General features: G+C 40.6%; 1 protein-coding gene across 2 annotated transcripts in view; it reads right to left on the bottom strand.

Annotated features, from left to right (window-relative positions):
* IKZF3 (IKAROS family zinc finger 3) overlaps positions 1 to 17,312 on the bottom strand; it is a 108,146-nt gene that overhangs the window by 66,588 nt on the left and 24,246 nt on the right. For both annotated transcript variants that reach the window (XM_060203570.1, XM_060203571.1), the window contains exons 2-3: positions 13,242 to 13,295; positions 1,376 to 1,477 (exon numbers count right to left, since the gene is read on the bottom strand). In XM_060203570.1, coding sequence (XP_060059553.1) covers positions 1,376 to 1,477; positions 13,242 to 13,295 — 156 coding nt within the window. The remainder of the gene's footprint in view (positions 1 to 1,375; positions 1,478 to 13,241; positions 13,296 to 17,312) is intronic.

The raw sequence follows: 17,312 nt of genomic DNA, 5'->3' as shown, positions 1-17,312 counted from the left end.
TGGAACTCCCAAAACCATCAGAATTTCCTGAGTATAAAGTGTCTTATGTTATTCATAATAAACTCCCTTTTATCACACCTAAGTCTATGCCAAATGGGCCCTACATAGTTTCAGAATGGGTTGGTCTCCCAAACATCACATGATTAGTAGGCTGGAACTTTAGACTCTATCCACCAACCTCTGGGAAGGAGAGGAGACACTGGAGATTTAGTTCTAATGAAAACTCTTGAGCAGTGAGAGCTTCTAGGCTGGTGAACAAACACATTGTGGTCTGAGGCAGGGTAGCAAGCTCAGAGAAAGTATGGAAACTCCATGTTCTCCCATCTTATATACTGATAAATGCATCTTTCTCATTTAGCTGTTTCTTAATTGTGTCCTTTATGATAAACTTGACAGTAAGAAGTCAAGAGCTTTTGTAAGTTTTGTGAGTCATTCTAGCAAATTATTGAGATGGGCAAAAGTGCAAACAACCTGGGGACTAAGTACTTTCAACTGATGTGCAAAGTGAAGGCAGTATTGTAGGATGGAGTTCTTAACATGTGAGTCCTGTGCTAACTCCAAAAATCAGAATTGAAGTGAACGACTGGGTAGTGGTGCACCTGGTAGTGCACACACATTAGCATGTGCGAGGTCCCAGCCCACGCCTGTGGAGGGGGAAGCTTCACAAGTGGTGGAGCTGTGCTGCAGGTATTCCTCTTTCTCTTTCTCTCTTCCTCTTTCTCTCCTTTCCCTCTCAAATTTCCCCTTTCTCTCTAAAACAAACAAACAAACAAACAAGAACTAAAGTAAATTTTGGGGCAACTAGTTGGTGTCTAAGAACTGGATAACTAGCTGTTGACACAGGAAAACATGTTAGATAAAGCTTCTATAATGCCCATGTATCACTTTCATAATGAAAAAGACTAAAATAAACATTATTTTAACAATGAAGTTATTATATATTATCAGCTAAATAAGCTCCTTAAACTCTCAAAACTTTTCCGATATCCTGCAGCAAATTATTAAATGAAAATACTTGTAAAACGAACAAAATCAAATTATTCCCAGTTTGACCCCTAAGTGCAAAATTTCCTTGGCTAGGTCTTGACTGCTTCTCTCTCTGTGTATATATATGATTTATTTATTATTGGATAGAGACAGAGAGAAATTGAGAAGAAGGGGGTGATAGGGAGGGAGACAGAGAGACACCTGCAGCGCTGCTTCATCACTTGTGAAGCTTTCCCCCTGCAAGTGGGGACCAGGGGCTTGAACCAAGGTCCTTGCACACTATGATGTGAGAACCTAACCAGGTGTTCCACTGCCTGGCCTGTGACTGCTTCTTTATATTAAATTTTTTACTGTATCATAAGTACTAGTTTTTATTCTGTATACTTACCTCCTATGTCTTCATCTTCATTGGTTGGGCCTTCTGCACAGTCCACATTTTCCACTTCATGAGATTTGGGTGAATCATAGTCATTCAAAATCACTGGATCTTCTAGGAGACAAAAAGAATTTTAACTACAAAGGTGACTTTAAGGATTTTTAATAAGCATGTATTATGTAGACTCCCATTTTGACTTTGAATAATTATTTAGTAACAGGTAATTACCCCAGGTGAAACATATGTATAAACTCTTAAAGTTTAGAAGCATTCCCAGGATTCATGAACTTTTCTTTTTTTCTTTTTCTTTTTTTTTTTGCCTCCAGGGTTATTGCCGGGGCTCGGTGCCTACACCACGAATCCACTGCTCCTGGAGGCCATCTTTTTTTCTTTTTTGTTACCCTGGTTGTTTTACCATTGTTGTGGTTATTATTATCGTTGTTATTGATGTTGTTTTTGGATAGGACAGAGAGAACTGGAGAGAGGAGGGGAAGACAGAGAAGGGGAGAGAAAGACAGACATCTGTAGACCAGCTTCACCACCTGTGAAGCGACTCCCCTGCAGGTGGGGAGTAAGCCCTCAGCTCCCCCTACCTATCCTCCCCACAACAAAACCCCACTGGCATCTGAGTCTGTCTGGGCTGAGGGGCTGCCCTGGTCACACCCAGGGCCGGAGCCAGGGAGTCACTAGAGAGCTCAAACCAGGCTTTAAGTCCCTTGCTCATTTGAGTTCTCTTTGCTCCTTTGTGGGGGTGCTTGGTGTTGGACTCCAGTCTTTGTGTTGGGTCAGCTTTGAAGGTCACGGGTAGCAGCTTCCACAGTTCTGGGACAAGGCTGGAGTGGCTAGAAGGGGGGTTCCCTCTGCCCTTCCCTGGGAGTCCCTGTGTCCCTACCGTGGTGCTCACCTTATCTCCCCTTTGTGCCTACCAGGCTCCATCTATCCTGCCCAAGTCACCATTGCCCCTCCAGGAGGGATTGGAGGGAGGAGGGCTGTCTCTGGCGGTCCAAGGTGCTCCCTCCCCGATGGCCAAGGTCTTCCCCACCCCAGCATTTTTTTTTCCTATCATGCGGAACACTAAGCTTTATTCACTTTATTTATATATTTAACAGTTTTAAAGTATTTACTTCCTGCTTTGACAAAAAATGAAAAATTTAGGAGCACTGACAGACTCCTTTTTAGGAGAAAAAGGTTATATGTACAGCTACGGAGTTATGGTTCCTCCTTACATACAAAGAGAAATATTAATAAAAAAGTGTTTCATTGATCAAAAAGGGCTAAAAGCTGCAAGCATTTACTCACACTGTACACCAGACCCAAGAAACCTGTATCACTACCTCTTGGCACCTGTCACTGAGACTCTTCCCTCCCTGGGGCTCGAACTGGGATCCTTCTGCCAGGCCTTGTGCTTTGCGCCATGTGCGCTTAATTCACTGCACTACTGCCCAACCCCCGAACTTTTCTATTATACATAATTTTCATGAATATTTTTCACTAGAATTAAAAATACATGTGAGTTTCACCTAGACAGAAATTTTCTCTCCTTTGCTATGTATCACAATAATCAGTGAGATGCTACTGCTACTGATGACTAAGAAATATTAGTATATGATGATAAGAACTATTGAGCCTAAAAATACTGGAAAATCCAGTTTGATAAAGATGCTTTCCTTTAGTTTTGGTTTTTGGTTTTGTTTTTTTTTTCAATTTTTTTAAGAAGGATGCTTTCCTGAAAAGAAATGTCTAAGCCTCTAGCAACTGGCCCCCAAGTTCCATGATTTCTTCAAATATTTAATACATATTTATAAAGAAACAGATATATGCATAGTAGACAAGTTCATAATCACAATGCAAGGTCTGGACAAGAGATAACACGAATCTATAATGTAAACTCAAACAGATTAAAGTATTGTGGAAATTCATAAGTTAAAAAGAGAAGACATGATAAAGAAACATATTTAGAAACATATTTAGATAAACAGCAAACATGTTAAAATCAAGTTTAATAAAAGTATAATTTGTGTCCAGTCAACTAGAAATAGCAAAGAGGATCACCTGAGAATGGAACAAGATAAGGCTAGGATCACTTTAGGAACTCACTAAGCCACAGGTGAGTGCAAACATGTGTGGCTTATGGACAGAGATGGGCTTAAGGAGAGACTCCTGGGGCTAAAAGCCTGTGCTCAGGGGTGGCTATTACCAGTCAGGCAGTTTGCCAATTGATGTACCACTGCCAGTCTGAGGTTTTTTTGTTTTTTTTTCCCTCCTCCAGGGTTATTGCTGGGCTCGGTGCCTGCACCATGAATCCACCGCTCCTGGAGGCCATTTTTTCCCCCTTTTGTTGCCCTTGTTGTAGCTTCGTTGTGGTTATTATTATTGCCCTTGTTGACACAATTCGTTGTTGGATAGGACAGAGAGAAATGGAGAGAGGAGGGGAAGACAGAGAAGGGGAGAGAAAGATAGACACCTGCAGACCTGCTTCACTGCCTGTGAAGTGACTCCCCTGCAGGTGGGGAGCCGGGGGCTCCAACCGGGATCCTTACGCCGGTCCCTGCGCTTTGCGCCACATGCGCTTAACCCACTGCGCCACCGCCCGACCCCCCAGTCTGAGTTTTATCAACAAAAATCTGCTGAAGGGAGGAGAAAAATCACCTAAAACTCACCAATTAACAACTGTGAATCTCCACTGGTGTTGCCCCTAAGAGGCTGAACAGCAGCAGGGAAACCCCATACTGTCACCTAGTAGAAAACTGACCAGGTGACTCGGGAGAATATCTACACTCTCAGTGGTCCAGAGGTGTGGCTATATAGTAGGAGCCTTTTCACATTGTACTCCTGATAAATTATAAAACACAGTGAATAATTGCCTCAGAACTAAATAAATACAACCAGGATTTATTCAGAAACTCATAGGGCCAAATAGCACTGCTCAGTTCGGCTCTGGCTAGTGGTAGAGCAGGGGATTAAGCCCAGGACTTTGGACCCTCAGGTGTAGGAGTCTCTTTGCATAATCATTGTGCTATCTATCCTCCATCCTGTTTTATCTCTTGGTCTTTTGGAGTGATTAAATAAATCTATGTATAGTTAAAAAGCTCTCAGGCTCCATAGCCTACAGGGGAAATCAATAGCATAATGATACAGGATGGTCTAACAGCCACTGTGCTTCACCTTAGGGATTGAAATAAAATTGAAACAGTTGTTAATATTTGCAACTGTGAACTTAAAAATTTTTTTGTTATCTTTATTTATTGGATAGAGACAGTTAAAATCAAGAGAGAAGGGGAGATAGAAAGGGAGACACCTGCAACACTGCTTCACCACTTGTGAAGCTTTCCCCTTGCAGGTAGGGCCTGAGGGCTCAAACCTGGGTCTTTGGACATTGTAACATGTGCACCACCACCTGGCCTGCAACTGTGAACTCTTAAGTACCTTATTTAGACATAAGTCAATCCAGGCAAGTGTGATAAGTGAACTGAAAAAATTGTGAGGGAGGGATTTCATAACACACCAAATATAATGGTTATATTATAATGGTTTCTGAGAAGAAATACCAAAGAAATGAATGAAGATAAAAGTCCAGATAAGGGTCCCAAAAAGGTAGAAGCAAATAAGAATAAGAACAACATCCAAACACTAACTGATACAATAATTACAGGAGTGAGGAAAGCTTTTGAAAGTAATACAATTAGAAATGGGGGGGAGACGGGCAGCAGCACAATGATTTAAGTGCACATGGTGCAAAGTGCAAGGACCACCGTAAGGATCCCAGTTTGAGCTTCCAGCTCCCCACCTGCAGGGGGTTGCCTCATAGGTCTTCAGGTGTCTTTCTCTCCCCCTCTCTATCTTTCCCTCCTCCCTTCATTTCTCTCTGTCCTATCCAATAACAGCAATGGCAACAGTAACAACAAGGATAACAAAATGGGAACAAGAACAAGAACAAGGGCATAAAAATGAGGGAAAAAAAGGCCTCTGGGAGCAGTGGATTCATAGTGCAGGCACCAGCCCCAGCAATAACCCTGGAGGCAAAAAAAGGAGGGAAACAACTAATGAGACTCTAGAAGAAAACACTAATTATCTCAAGGTAATTAGAAAACTGAAAACTAAAATAGCTGAGTTAAGAACACAACTAGCTGATCAAGCTAACACAGTATCTGAACAGGTTAACAAAACAGCTGAGCTACAGAAATCAGTAGAGGGGAGAGAGAACAGAATAACTGAGACAGAAAACAGATTTAGCAAGACCAAGGATGAATCAGAGAAAACTAAGAAAGAAGAAGGAGAACTAAAAAAGATATTAAGATATAATAAAAACAACAACAGAAACACATGGGTGACTTCAAAAGAATTAATATACGTATTATTGGCTTACCAGAGGAAGAATGAGAAGAAGAGGAAGAACATAATAGCTGAGAACTTCCCTATTCTAAACAACATTTAAAATTATCAGCATATTTCTCCATACAAACTCTAAAGGCCAGAAGAGAATGGCAAGATATCTATTGAGTGCTCAATGAGAAATACTTTCTTTTTATTTTTTTTTTAATTTTTTAAATATTTATTTATTTTCCCTTTTGTTGCCCTTGTTTTATTGTTGTAGTTATTATTGTCGTTATTGATGTCCTTGTAGTTGGATAGGACAGATAGAAATGGAGAGAGGAGGGGAAGACAGAGAGGAGGAGAGAAAGATAGACACCAGCAGACCTGCTTCACCGCTTGTGAAGCAACTCCCCTGCAGGTGGGGAGCGGGGGGCTCAAACCAGAATTGTTCTGCCGGTCCTTGCACTTTGTGCCACCTGCGCTTAACCTGCTGCACTACCACCCGACTCCCGAGAAAGGCTTTCAACCAAGACTACTGTATCCTGTTAGACTGTCATTCAGATTAGATGGAGGCATAAAAACCTTCTCAGACAAGTAACAACTGAAGGAATCAACTATTACCAAGTCTGCCCTGAAAGAAGTTCTGAATGATCTCTTATAAACAATCACAACATCATCATAAACATACCATATATCAAAACACTGTAAAAGTTTAGGATAATGACATTAAAATATCTCTAATCTATAATATCAATATATGTCAATGGCCTGAATTCACCTATTAAAAGGCACAGAGTAGGAAGATGGATCAGAAAACACAACCCAAGCATATGTTGTCTGCAGGAATCCCACCTAACTCAACAAGACAAACACAGACTCAAAGTGAAAGGATAGAAAAACTATCATACAAGCTAATGGACTACAAAAAATGACAGGGACAGCTATTTTCATATCTGACGTGATAGACCTTAATGTCGGGCATTAAACCAGCTCCCCCTGCTCCATCCTCCATTGCTGACACTATGGCCTATTTACATAATCATTGTTTTGCCTGATCTATCTTCTTTCTACCTCGAGACCTGCCCTGTCTACAGGGTATATTAATCTCACCAGTTAAAACCATCGTAACAGTTGCTAAGGACGCTTCCACCTTCCCAGCATACCTTTTGCCTCTCTCCAACCCCTTTCCTAGCCATTTCCATTTTTGACTCACCACTTCCTGTTTTTTCCCATAAAACCCACTTCTATTCCTGGATTCACTCTCTCTTTTCTCTCCCTCATCCCAACCTGGAGAAGGGCGGGTGTGCAAAGCGGGAGGCGGCCATTGCAGTTTGGTGCCATGTGGCTTAACCCCCTGTGCTCACACCTGACTCTGGGGTGCTCCTGTGTGAATAAAGAATTGTGTTACCATGCCACCACAAGTTCCTGGATTCTCTTTTCTGCCCACAACGCTAGTCTGGCACCTTAATATAAATAAAATTTTAAAAAGATAGGGATGGACATTACTTAATGCTCAGAGGATCAATCAATCATGAGGACTTAATAATTATTAACATCTATGCACCCAAGGAGAGGCCATCTAAATACACCAAACATCTACAGCAATATACTAACAGTAACACAGTAAGAGCAGAGGATTTTAACACCCCACTCTCTCGATTTGACAGATCATCTAGGCAGAAAATTAATAAAGAAAAGAGGGAGTTAAACGAAGAGATAAGTAAACTAGAACTATTGGACATTTTCAGAGTCATTCAACCCAAGGAAATGGAATATACATTCTATTCAAGTTCACATGGGTTATTCTCAAGGACAGACCATATGTTAGGTCACAAAGAGAGTGTCAAAAAATTTAAGAACATTGAAATCATCCCAAGCATCTTCTCAGACCACAGTGGAATTAAATTAATACTTAACAATAAAAAAAATTAGTAAAAGTCCCAAAATAAGGAAACTCAACAGTACATTACTTAACAACTAGATCAAAGAGGAAATTAAGGCAGACAGAAATCAAAATGTTTCAAGAATTCAATGAAAATGAAGATACAAGCTATCAAAATATTTGGGACACAGCTAAGGCAGTACTGAGAGGGAAGTTCATAGCCATACAAGCACACATTAGGAAATAAGAAAAAGCACAAATAAACAACCGGACTGCACACCTTAAAGACTTAGAAAAAGAGGAGCAAAGGAGCCCTAAAGCAACCAGAAGAACTGAAATAACTAAAATTATGGCAGAAATAAATAACATTGAAAATAAGAGAGTCATACAAAAGAACTACCCACCACCCAAACAAAGAGACCCATTATAGAATGGGAGAAGATCTTTATATGCTACACAACAGATAGGAGGCTAATAGACAAAATATATACAGAGCTCACCAAACCCATCAACAAGAAAACAAATGACCCCATCTAAAAATTGAGAGAGGATGTGAACAGAATATTCATTATAGAAGAGATCCCAAAGGCCAACAGACATATGAAAAATGCTCCAAGTCACTGATTGTCAGAGAAATGCAAATAAAGACAACAATGAGATGCACTTCATTCCTGTGAGAATGTCATACATCAGAAAAGGTAGCAGCAACAAGTGCTGGGGAGATTGTGGAGACAAAGGAACCCTCCTGCATTGCTGGTGGGAATGTAAATTGATCAAACTCCTGTGGAGAGCAGTCTGGAGAACTCTCAGAGGCTAGAAATGGACCTTCACTATGATCCTGAAATAGGGATATATTCTAAGGAACCAAAAATACCCATCCAAAAAGATTTGTGTAAACCTATGTTCATAGCAGCACAATTTGTAATAGCCAAAACCTGGAAACAACCCAGGTGTCCAATAACAGATGAGTGGCTGAGAAAGTTGTGGTATTATACACGCAATGGAATACTACTCAGCTACTAAAAATGGTGATTTCACTTTCTTCACCTCATTTTGGATAGAGCTTGAAGGAGTCATGTTAAGTGAGTTAAGTCAGAGAGAGAAGGATGACTATGGGATGATCTCACTCATAGACAGAAGTTGAAAAATACCACCATGATGCCAACCTGCCTTCCCTGGGTAGACGACCTCACCAATGAGTCCTAGAAACCCACTTCCCCAGAGCCCTACCCCACTAGGGAAAGGTAGAGACCAGTTGGGCGTATGGACCTACCAACACCCATGTCCAGTGGAGAAGCAATTAGAGAAACCAGATTTTCCACCTGCTGTGCCCCATAGAGATCTCTGGTCCATACTCCCAGAGGGATAAAAATAGGAAGCTTCCAATGGAGGGGGTGGGGAATGAGATATGGCATTCTGGTGGTGGGAATTGTATGAATTGTACCCTTCTTGTCCCACAATCTTGTCACTAATTACTAAATCACTAATAAAAAAAAGTTGAAAAATAAGAAAACACAAAGCAGAATTTAGACTGGGTTTGGTGTATTGCACCAGAGTAAGACTCTGGGGTGTGTGTGTGTGGGGGGCGGTTTGAGGAGGTGGGTGGCAGTTCAGGTCCTGGAACATAATGGCAGAGGAAGACCTAGAGGGAATTGAACTGTTACGTGGAAAACTAAGAAATGTTACACATGTACAAACTACTGTATTTTATAGTAAACCATTAATCTCCCTAATAAAGAAAAAATATGATTTTTACACTTAATCTTGATAATCTAGCAGTAACTTAAAATGAAGAGTATAGCTGTAATCATTTCATACAAAAGCATGATAGCTTAACAAAAAGATAGTAGAGGGGCCAGGTAGTGGCACATCCAGTTGAGTGTACATGTTACCATGAATAAGGACCCAGGTTCAAAACCCCAGTCTCTTTATGCAGGGCAGAAGTTTCACAAGTGGTGAAACAAGAGCTGCAGATGTCTCTCTTTCTGCATCTCTACTTCCCTTTCCTCTCTCAGTTTCTCTTTGTCCTATCAAAAAAATGAATGGATGGATAAGTTAATTAATTAGTTAATTAAAAAAGATAACCATGAGAGTCAGGCAGTAGCGCAGTGGGTTAAGTGCAGGTGGCGTGAAGCGCAAGGACTGGTGTAAGGATCCCGGTTCGAGCCCCGGCTCTCCACCTGCAGGGGAGTCGATTCATGGGTGGTGAAGCAGGTCCGCAGGTGTCTTATCTTTCTCTCGCCCTCTCTGTCTTCTCCTCCTCTCTCCATTTCTCTCTGTCCTATCCAACAATGATGACATCAATAATAACTGCAACAACAATAAAAAGACAACACGGGCAACAAAAAGGAAAATAAATAAATAAATAAGATAACAATGGTGTAATGCACTAAAGAAAGACTCTGGGGTGAGTGGTGAGGGTTCAGGTCTTGGATCATGATGGCAGAAGAGGACTTAGAGGCGGTTAAACTGTCACATGGAAAACTGAGAAATGTTTAGTATGTACAAACTACTATATTTTAATCCCTCTAATAAAGAAAAAATACATAACAAGAAGAATGTGTGGCAGAGTGATAGAGCACAGGATTTGCAGATATGGAATACTGGGTTTGATCTTCAGCACCCCACATGTTGAAGTGATACTCTGTTTCTCCCTTCTCGCTCGCACACACATTAACAAATAAATATTTAGAGACCAAGAGTGAGCTCAGAAGTCAGAACACATGTCTTGCCATGAACATGGCCCAGGTTTGAATCCCAACCTACAGGACAGGGATGGGGGACTTTTTTTTTCCTGCCAAGGGCCAGTTAGATATTTATAACATCATTCAAAGTCCATACACAATCATCACTTGAAAATTAACATTTTATGGGGGCAGAGCCAAGATGGTGACTTGGAGACAATGCATGGCTTGTGCTCTGCAAGGAGGCTGCTTCAAAACTGGGAAGTTCAGCCACCAGGTTCCAGATGCTACCATGATGCCAACCAGACTTCCCACCAATGTGTCCTGGAGCCCCTTTTCCCCAGAGGTCCAACCCACTAGGGAAAGAGACAGGCTGAGAGTATGGATCGACCTGCCAATGCCCATGTTCATCGGGGAAGCAATTACAGAAGCCAGACCTTCCACCTTCTGCATCCCACAATGACCCTGGGTCATACTCCCAGAGGGATAAAGAATAGGAAAGCTATCAGGGGAGGGGATGGGATACGGAGTTCTGGTGCTGGGAACTGTGTGGAGTTGTACCCCTCTTAGCCTATGGTCTTGCCAGTGTTTCCATTTATAAATAAATACAATTTTTTTAAAAAAGATTTAAAAACAGAACTACTACAAGACCCAGCAATGTCAATTCTACGTATGCAACTGAAAATAAAATTACAAGGGGTCCGGCGGTAGCGCACCAGGTTAAGCACACGTGGTGCAAAGCACAACGACCAGCGCAAGGATCCCGGTTCAAGTCCCCGGCTCCCCACCTGCAGGGGAGTCGCTTCGCAGGCGGTGAAGCAGGTCTGCAGGTGTCTATCTTTCTCTCGCCCTCTCTGTCTTCCCCTTCTCTCTCCATTTCTCTGTCCTATCCAACAACGAGCGACATCAACAACAACAATAATAACCACAACAAGGCTACAACAAGAGCAACAAAAGGGGGCAAGATGGCCTCCAAGAGCGGTGGATTCATGGTGAAGGTACTGAGCCCCAGCAATAACCCTAGAGGCAAGAAAGAAAGAAAGAAAGAAAGAAAGAAAGAAAGAAAGAAAGAAAGAAAGAAAGAAGGAAGGAAAGAAAGATCACAATATTAAATTGACATCTGAAAAATAGTAACATATTGTGTTGCTATGTGTAAAGTTCCTAGATTTAGTGGATTATGAGTCCCACCTGCAGTGGCCTTAGCAGGGTCAGACCAAATGACTTCATGGGCCATAAGGCCCTATGACTGGACATTCCCCAACCCTATACAGGAGGTACTATGGCATGGTGAAGCTCTAGTGATGTAGTGTCTCTCCCTTTTTCTATATCTACCTGAGTGAAAAAGTAGACCAGAGTGGTAAAATTTCATGTACTGGGTTGTCAGAAAAGTCATGGCACAGTTTTGCATAAAAAAAAAATAGAAAAATACAACATGAGTTTTCCCACAACCCAATACATGAGGCACTGGATTGAAAAAAAAAAACTAATCTAAAACAAATGAAGATAATAGTAGAGTTACTTGACATAAAGAACCAAATTTATATCATAAAGATGAAGAAGAGACAAAGAAACAGAAAAAAATCTTTTTTAAAAATATTTATTTTCCCTTTTGTTTCCCTTAGTTGTTTTTTATTGTTGTTGTTATTTCTGTCATCATTGTTAGATAGGACAGAGAGAAATGGAGAAAGGAGGGGAAGATAGAGAGGGGGAGAGAAAGATAGACAACTGCAGACCTGCTTCACTACCTGTGAAGCGAACCCCCTGCAGGTGGGGAGCTGGGGGCTCAAACCAGGATCCTTACACCCAGTCCTTGCACTTCACGCCATGTGCGCTTAAGAAAAAAAAAACTTATATGAAGAAGAAATTTCTCCAAGTTTGGAGATAAGCAGATTTAGAAAACTCTAAGAGTCCCAAATAAAATAAAGCCAAACAGAAACACACCAAGGACACATAATCAAAATGACAAAGACATGTGTAAACCTATGTTCATAGCAGCACAATTCGTTAATAGCTAAAACCTGGAAGCAACCCAGGTGCCCAACAACAGATGAGTGACTGAGAAAGCTGTGGTATATATACACAATGGAATACTACGCAGCTATTAAGAACAATAAACCCACTTTCTCTGAACCACCTTGGATGGAGCTAGTAGGAATTATGTTAAGTGAGCTAAGTCAGAAAGATAAAGACGAGTATGGGATGATTCCACTCATAAACAGAAGTTGAGAAACAATAACAGAAAGGAAAACTCAAAGCAGCAGAATCTGACTAAATTTGTAGTAGGGCACCAAAGTAAAACCCTGGGTTGAGGGTGAGGGAGGATGTTCAGCTTCATGGGGTGGGCTGGGGGGCTGGGATGGGACACAGTCTTTTGGTGGTGTGAATGGTGTTTATGTACACTCCTATTAATTTGTAGTCATATAAATCACTAAGTAATATGAGAGGGGAAAAACTGATTGAATGTCTCAAACATTTTAAAGCACAGACTGAATCTTTTTAATACATAGGCTGAGTCTTTGATACATTGACTCTCTTTTAGTTTCTTTCTTTGCTTCCTTATTTCCTTTCTACTTCCCTGCCTTCCTTTCTTTTTTGACAGAGACAGACAGAAACAGGGACTGAAAGGAGAGCGAGACACATGCAGCAGGACTGCTCTACTACTGGTGAAGCCTCTTCCCCACTCCCTACCCCTGCTGGGACTCCGTGCTTGTATGGGAATGTGTGCACTCCACTGGGCGCATCACCTACGAGGGCCCTATTCATTTATTTATCAGAGAGAGAGAGAGAGAGAGAAAGAGAACCAGAGCATCACTCTGGCAGATGTGATTCTCGAGAATGAATTAAGGACTTCATGCTGCATAGTCCACTGTTCCTCACCCCCCACCCCTCCATATATAGCTTCTTCTCCTTCTTCTTCTTCTTTTTTTTTTTTTTTGCAATCAGAATATTTCTCTTCCTTTGGTAATTTTTTTGAAAGGAAGGAAAGATCTGATGTTACCTGTGGGCACAGGCTGCTCCTGAGTGCTTTTCAATTCCACATTTGGCTTTTTATCTGGAAAAAAGAGAAGGAATACAAATATTAGCTACTTAGAGTAAAATTTTTCAGATATAAGCATTCCAAATTAAAAAAATATTTTTATCTACTATATTTTAATGAGGGGAGGGGAAAGATCCAAAGAGAAAGACCAGAACACTGCTCAGTTCTGGTTTATGGTGCTGGGGATTGAACCTGGAGCCTAAAAACCTCAGGCATGAAAGAAAGGCTTTTGCGATCCTGGTTTGAGCCCCCGGTTCCCCACCTGCAGGGGAGTCGCTTCACAGGCAGTGAAGCAGGTCTGTAGGTGTCTATCTTTCAATCCTCCTCTCTGTCTTCTCCTCCTCTCTCCATTTTTCTCTGTCCTATCCAACGACAACATCAATAACAACAACAATAATAACTACAACAATAAAATAACAAGGGCAACAAAATAACAAAGGGGAATAAATAAATAATAAAAAAACTAAAAAAAAAACTTTTGCATTATCATTGTTCTGTCTCCCCAGCTCTGAGAATTCCAGATTTAAAGAATACCATTTGGGAAGACTCTGCTGCACAGTTCTTTAGAGGACTATCCTTTCTCTATAACCTTCCTAAAAAATAACTCAGAGAATAAAAGAAATTATCAATGCAACATTTATATTTTTAAGAAAATAGGTGGCAGTAGTGGTGGTGCATGTGTTGTGGGAAATATATATTGTAATCTTAAAGTATTGTAACCCACTATAAGTTACAAAAAAAAAAACAGAAAAAAAGAAGTTAAGGGGCAGTAGATAGCTCTCTGGTAGAGCACATGCTTCCCATGCACAAGGGAGTACCAGGCATGACACTGGAGGAAGCTCCATGGAATATGAAGTTCTATAATGTCTCGCAACTAATCAGCCTGTCTGTCTGTCTCTCTTTCTCTAAGAAATAGAAAAAATTGGATAAAAGAGGTTGTTCAACAGGAGTGTTACACATGTATAGGTTGCTGGCTTCATCTCCAAATGGCACACACACACACACACACACACACACACACACACACACACACACACACACATACACAAATAAATTAAAGAGGAAAAAATATTTGGGGGCCGGGCAGTAGTGCAGTGGGTTAAGCGCAGGTGGCGCAAAGCGCAGGGACCGGTGTAAGGATCCTTGTTTGAGCCCCCTGGCTCCCCACCTGCAGGGGGTCACTTCACAAGCAGTGAAGCAGGTCTGCAGGTGTCTTTCTCTCCCTTTCTGTCTTCCCCTCCTCTCTCCATTTCTCTCTGTCCTATCCAACAACAACGACATCAATAACAATAATAACTACAACAATAAAACAAGGGCAACAAAAGGAAAAATGAAATGGCCTCTAGGAGCAGTGGATTCATGGTGCAGGCACCGAGCCCCAGCAATAACCCCAGGGGAAGAAAAAAAAAAAAGAGGAAAAAGTAGTGCTTTTTGCCCAAGACCTGTACTCTAATGCCAAGCTATATTCTTGGCCCAAAATTTACTTTTAACCTTTGGTTTTTAAGGAGTTTGATTGCAATACGCCTAGATATGAGATTGTACTTTAATGGATCATGCTTGAGATGACCAAAATCAATCTGTAAATCATGTTTTTCCACAAGCCTGAGAAAAATTTATCCATTATTTACTCAAGGATTTTTTTTTTCTACTCATCCTCTTGCACCTTTTCTTCTAGGTCTTCAATTATATGTTAGATTTTTCACATATTCCTAAAGTTCCCTGTTAAATTACACTCCCCCATGTTTTCTTTTTTCTGTTGATCACACTGAATATTTTGATTGATACATCTTCTGATCTATTCTTTTTTTTGTCATCTTAATTTACTATTAACCTTGTCCAACAAGATACTATATTTTCAGTTCTAGAATTTCCACTTTGTTCTTTTTTTTAAAATAATTTCTTAGCTCGTATTTCTTATTGGTTAACCCACTACAGGCATATTTTCCTTTATATCTTTGAGTATAATTACTATACTGTTTTAGATTCCTATCTATTAACATCAGTGTCATATGGGAGTCAGTCACCAGTGATTTTATTTCTCTCTTAAGTATGGACAACATTTTGCTGTTTTTTTTTATATGACCTAGTAATTTCAGATGGTACCATGAACATTGTAAACAATATATTATTACAGTGGCCAGATGGTGACACACTCAGTTAAGTACACATATTACCAAGTGCAAGAACCTGGGTTTGAACACCAACTCCCCACATGCAGGGGATCTGCTTCATGAGAGGTGAAGCAGGTCTGCAGATATCTATCTTTCTCTCCTTCTCTTATCTCCTTATCCTCTCTCAATTTCTTTCTGTCCTACCTAACAAAAAAAGTAAAGAGAAAAAAACAATATATCACAGAATTTCTGGATTCTATTATGTTCCTTTGAAGAGTATAGGAGTCTTCTTTGTTTATTTTAATTTTTTTTTGCCTCCAGGGTTATTGCTGGGGCTCAGTGCCTGCACCATGAATCCACTGCTCCTGGGAGCCATCATTTTTTCCCCCTTTTGTTGCCCTTGTTGTTGTAGCCTTGTTGTGGTTATTGTTATTGTTGTTGATGTCATTCGTTGTTGGATAGGACAGAGAGAAATGGAGAGAGGAGGGGAACGCAGAGAAGGGGAGAGAAAGATAAACACCTGCAGACCTGCTTCACCACCTGTGAAGCGACTCCCCTGCAGGTGGGGAGCCGGGGGCTCGAACTGGGATCCTTAAGCTGGTCTTTGTGCTTTGCACCACGTGTGCTTAACCTGCTGTGCTACTGCCCGGCCCCCTGTTTATTTTAATTTTTAAGGTATACAGTTAACTTGTCTTGACTCAAATTCTGTTTTATTTATGATGGGCAGTAGCTAAAGTGATCAAATGTCCCAGTATGCCTGGAATTGGAGTTTTTCCAGGTTACAAACTTATGTAGTCCCAGGAAAACTGGGATAAGTTGGTCACCCTTGCAGAAACATAATGCTCTGCTCAGTTACTTTAGTCTTAAATGGGATGATATGGTCTATATATACACAGTTCAGAATCAGAGAATTTATATACAAAAAGGTTTTCTGTGCTTTCTCCATCACAGTATTCAACTCCCTCCCCCTTTTCTTCCCAACTGTTAGTTATTATGATTCTATAAAATTAATTAATTAATTAATTTCAAAAATCAGAGAGAGAAAACCAGAATATCACTCTAGCATATGGAATGACAGGGCTTGAACTCAGTACCTCATGCTTTAGAGTCCAATGTCTTCAAGTAACAGGTTTTTTTTGTTATACTTCATTTTTTTCATCTTGTTGAGACTATATGACAATAGAAGTAGACACTGGAAGTCTCCTTCAGTAAGAGGAATTTCTTCATTACCAGAAATTGAGACTCTGCCTTATTCTTTATTTGAATAGTTCATATATCCAGAAGTCTATATTTTGATGGATCTTATACATAATGTTAGGATAGTACGGATTTCAAATAGTTTACATTATAACTTGGTCATTTTGCATTTTTTGATTTGAAAAATACAGTGGCTCTGCTTACTCTAATTTTAAAAATTCAAATATTACCTATTAGATATGTAGAAAAACAAGGCATGAAAATATACACATTTTAAAAAATAAGTAGGGTTGGGTAAATTGTATGCCTTATCATGTGTGAAAGATTGGGCTCAATTCCCAGTATCACAGTTGAGTACTATGAACAGCATGGTGGGGGTGGGGAGCAACATAAATGGTGGAGAGGTGCATTAATGTCTTTCACTTTTTTTTTTAAATTTATTTGTTCCCTTTTGTTGCCCTTGTTGTTTTATTGTTGTAGTCATTGTTGTTATTGATGTCGTCGTTGTTGGATAGGACAGAAAGAAATGGAGAGAGGAGGGGAAGACAGAGAGGGGAAGAGAAAGACAGACACCTGCAGACCTGCTTCACCACCTATGAAGAGACTCCCCTGCAGGTGGGGAGCCGAGGGCTCGAACCGGGATCCTTACTCTGTCCTTGTGCTTTGCGCCACGTGTGCTTAACCCGCTGTGCTACCGCCCGACTACCTGTCTTCCACTTTCTGT

The sequence above is a fragment of the Erinaceus europaeus genome, chromosome 12, assembly GCF_950295315.1.
Source record: "Erinaceus europaeus chromosome 12, mEriEur2.1, whole genome shotgun sequence".
NCBI classification, from domain to species: domain Eukaryota; kingdom Metazoa; phylum Chordata; class Mammalia; order Eulipotyphla; family Erinaceidae; genus Erinaceus; species Erinaceus europaeus.
This window is presented reverse-complemented; position numbering and strand designations above follow the sequence as displayed.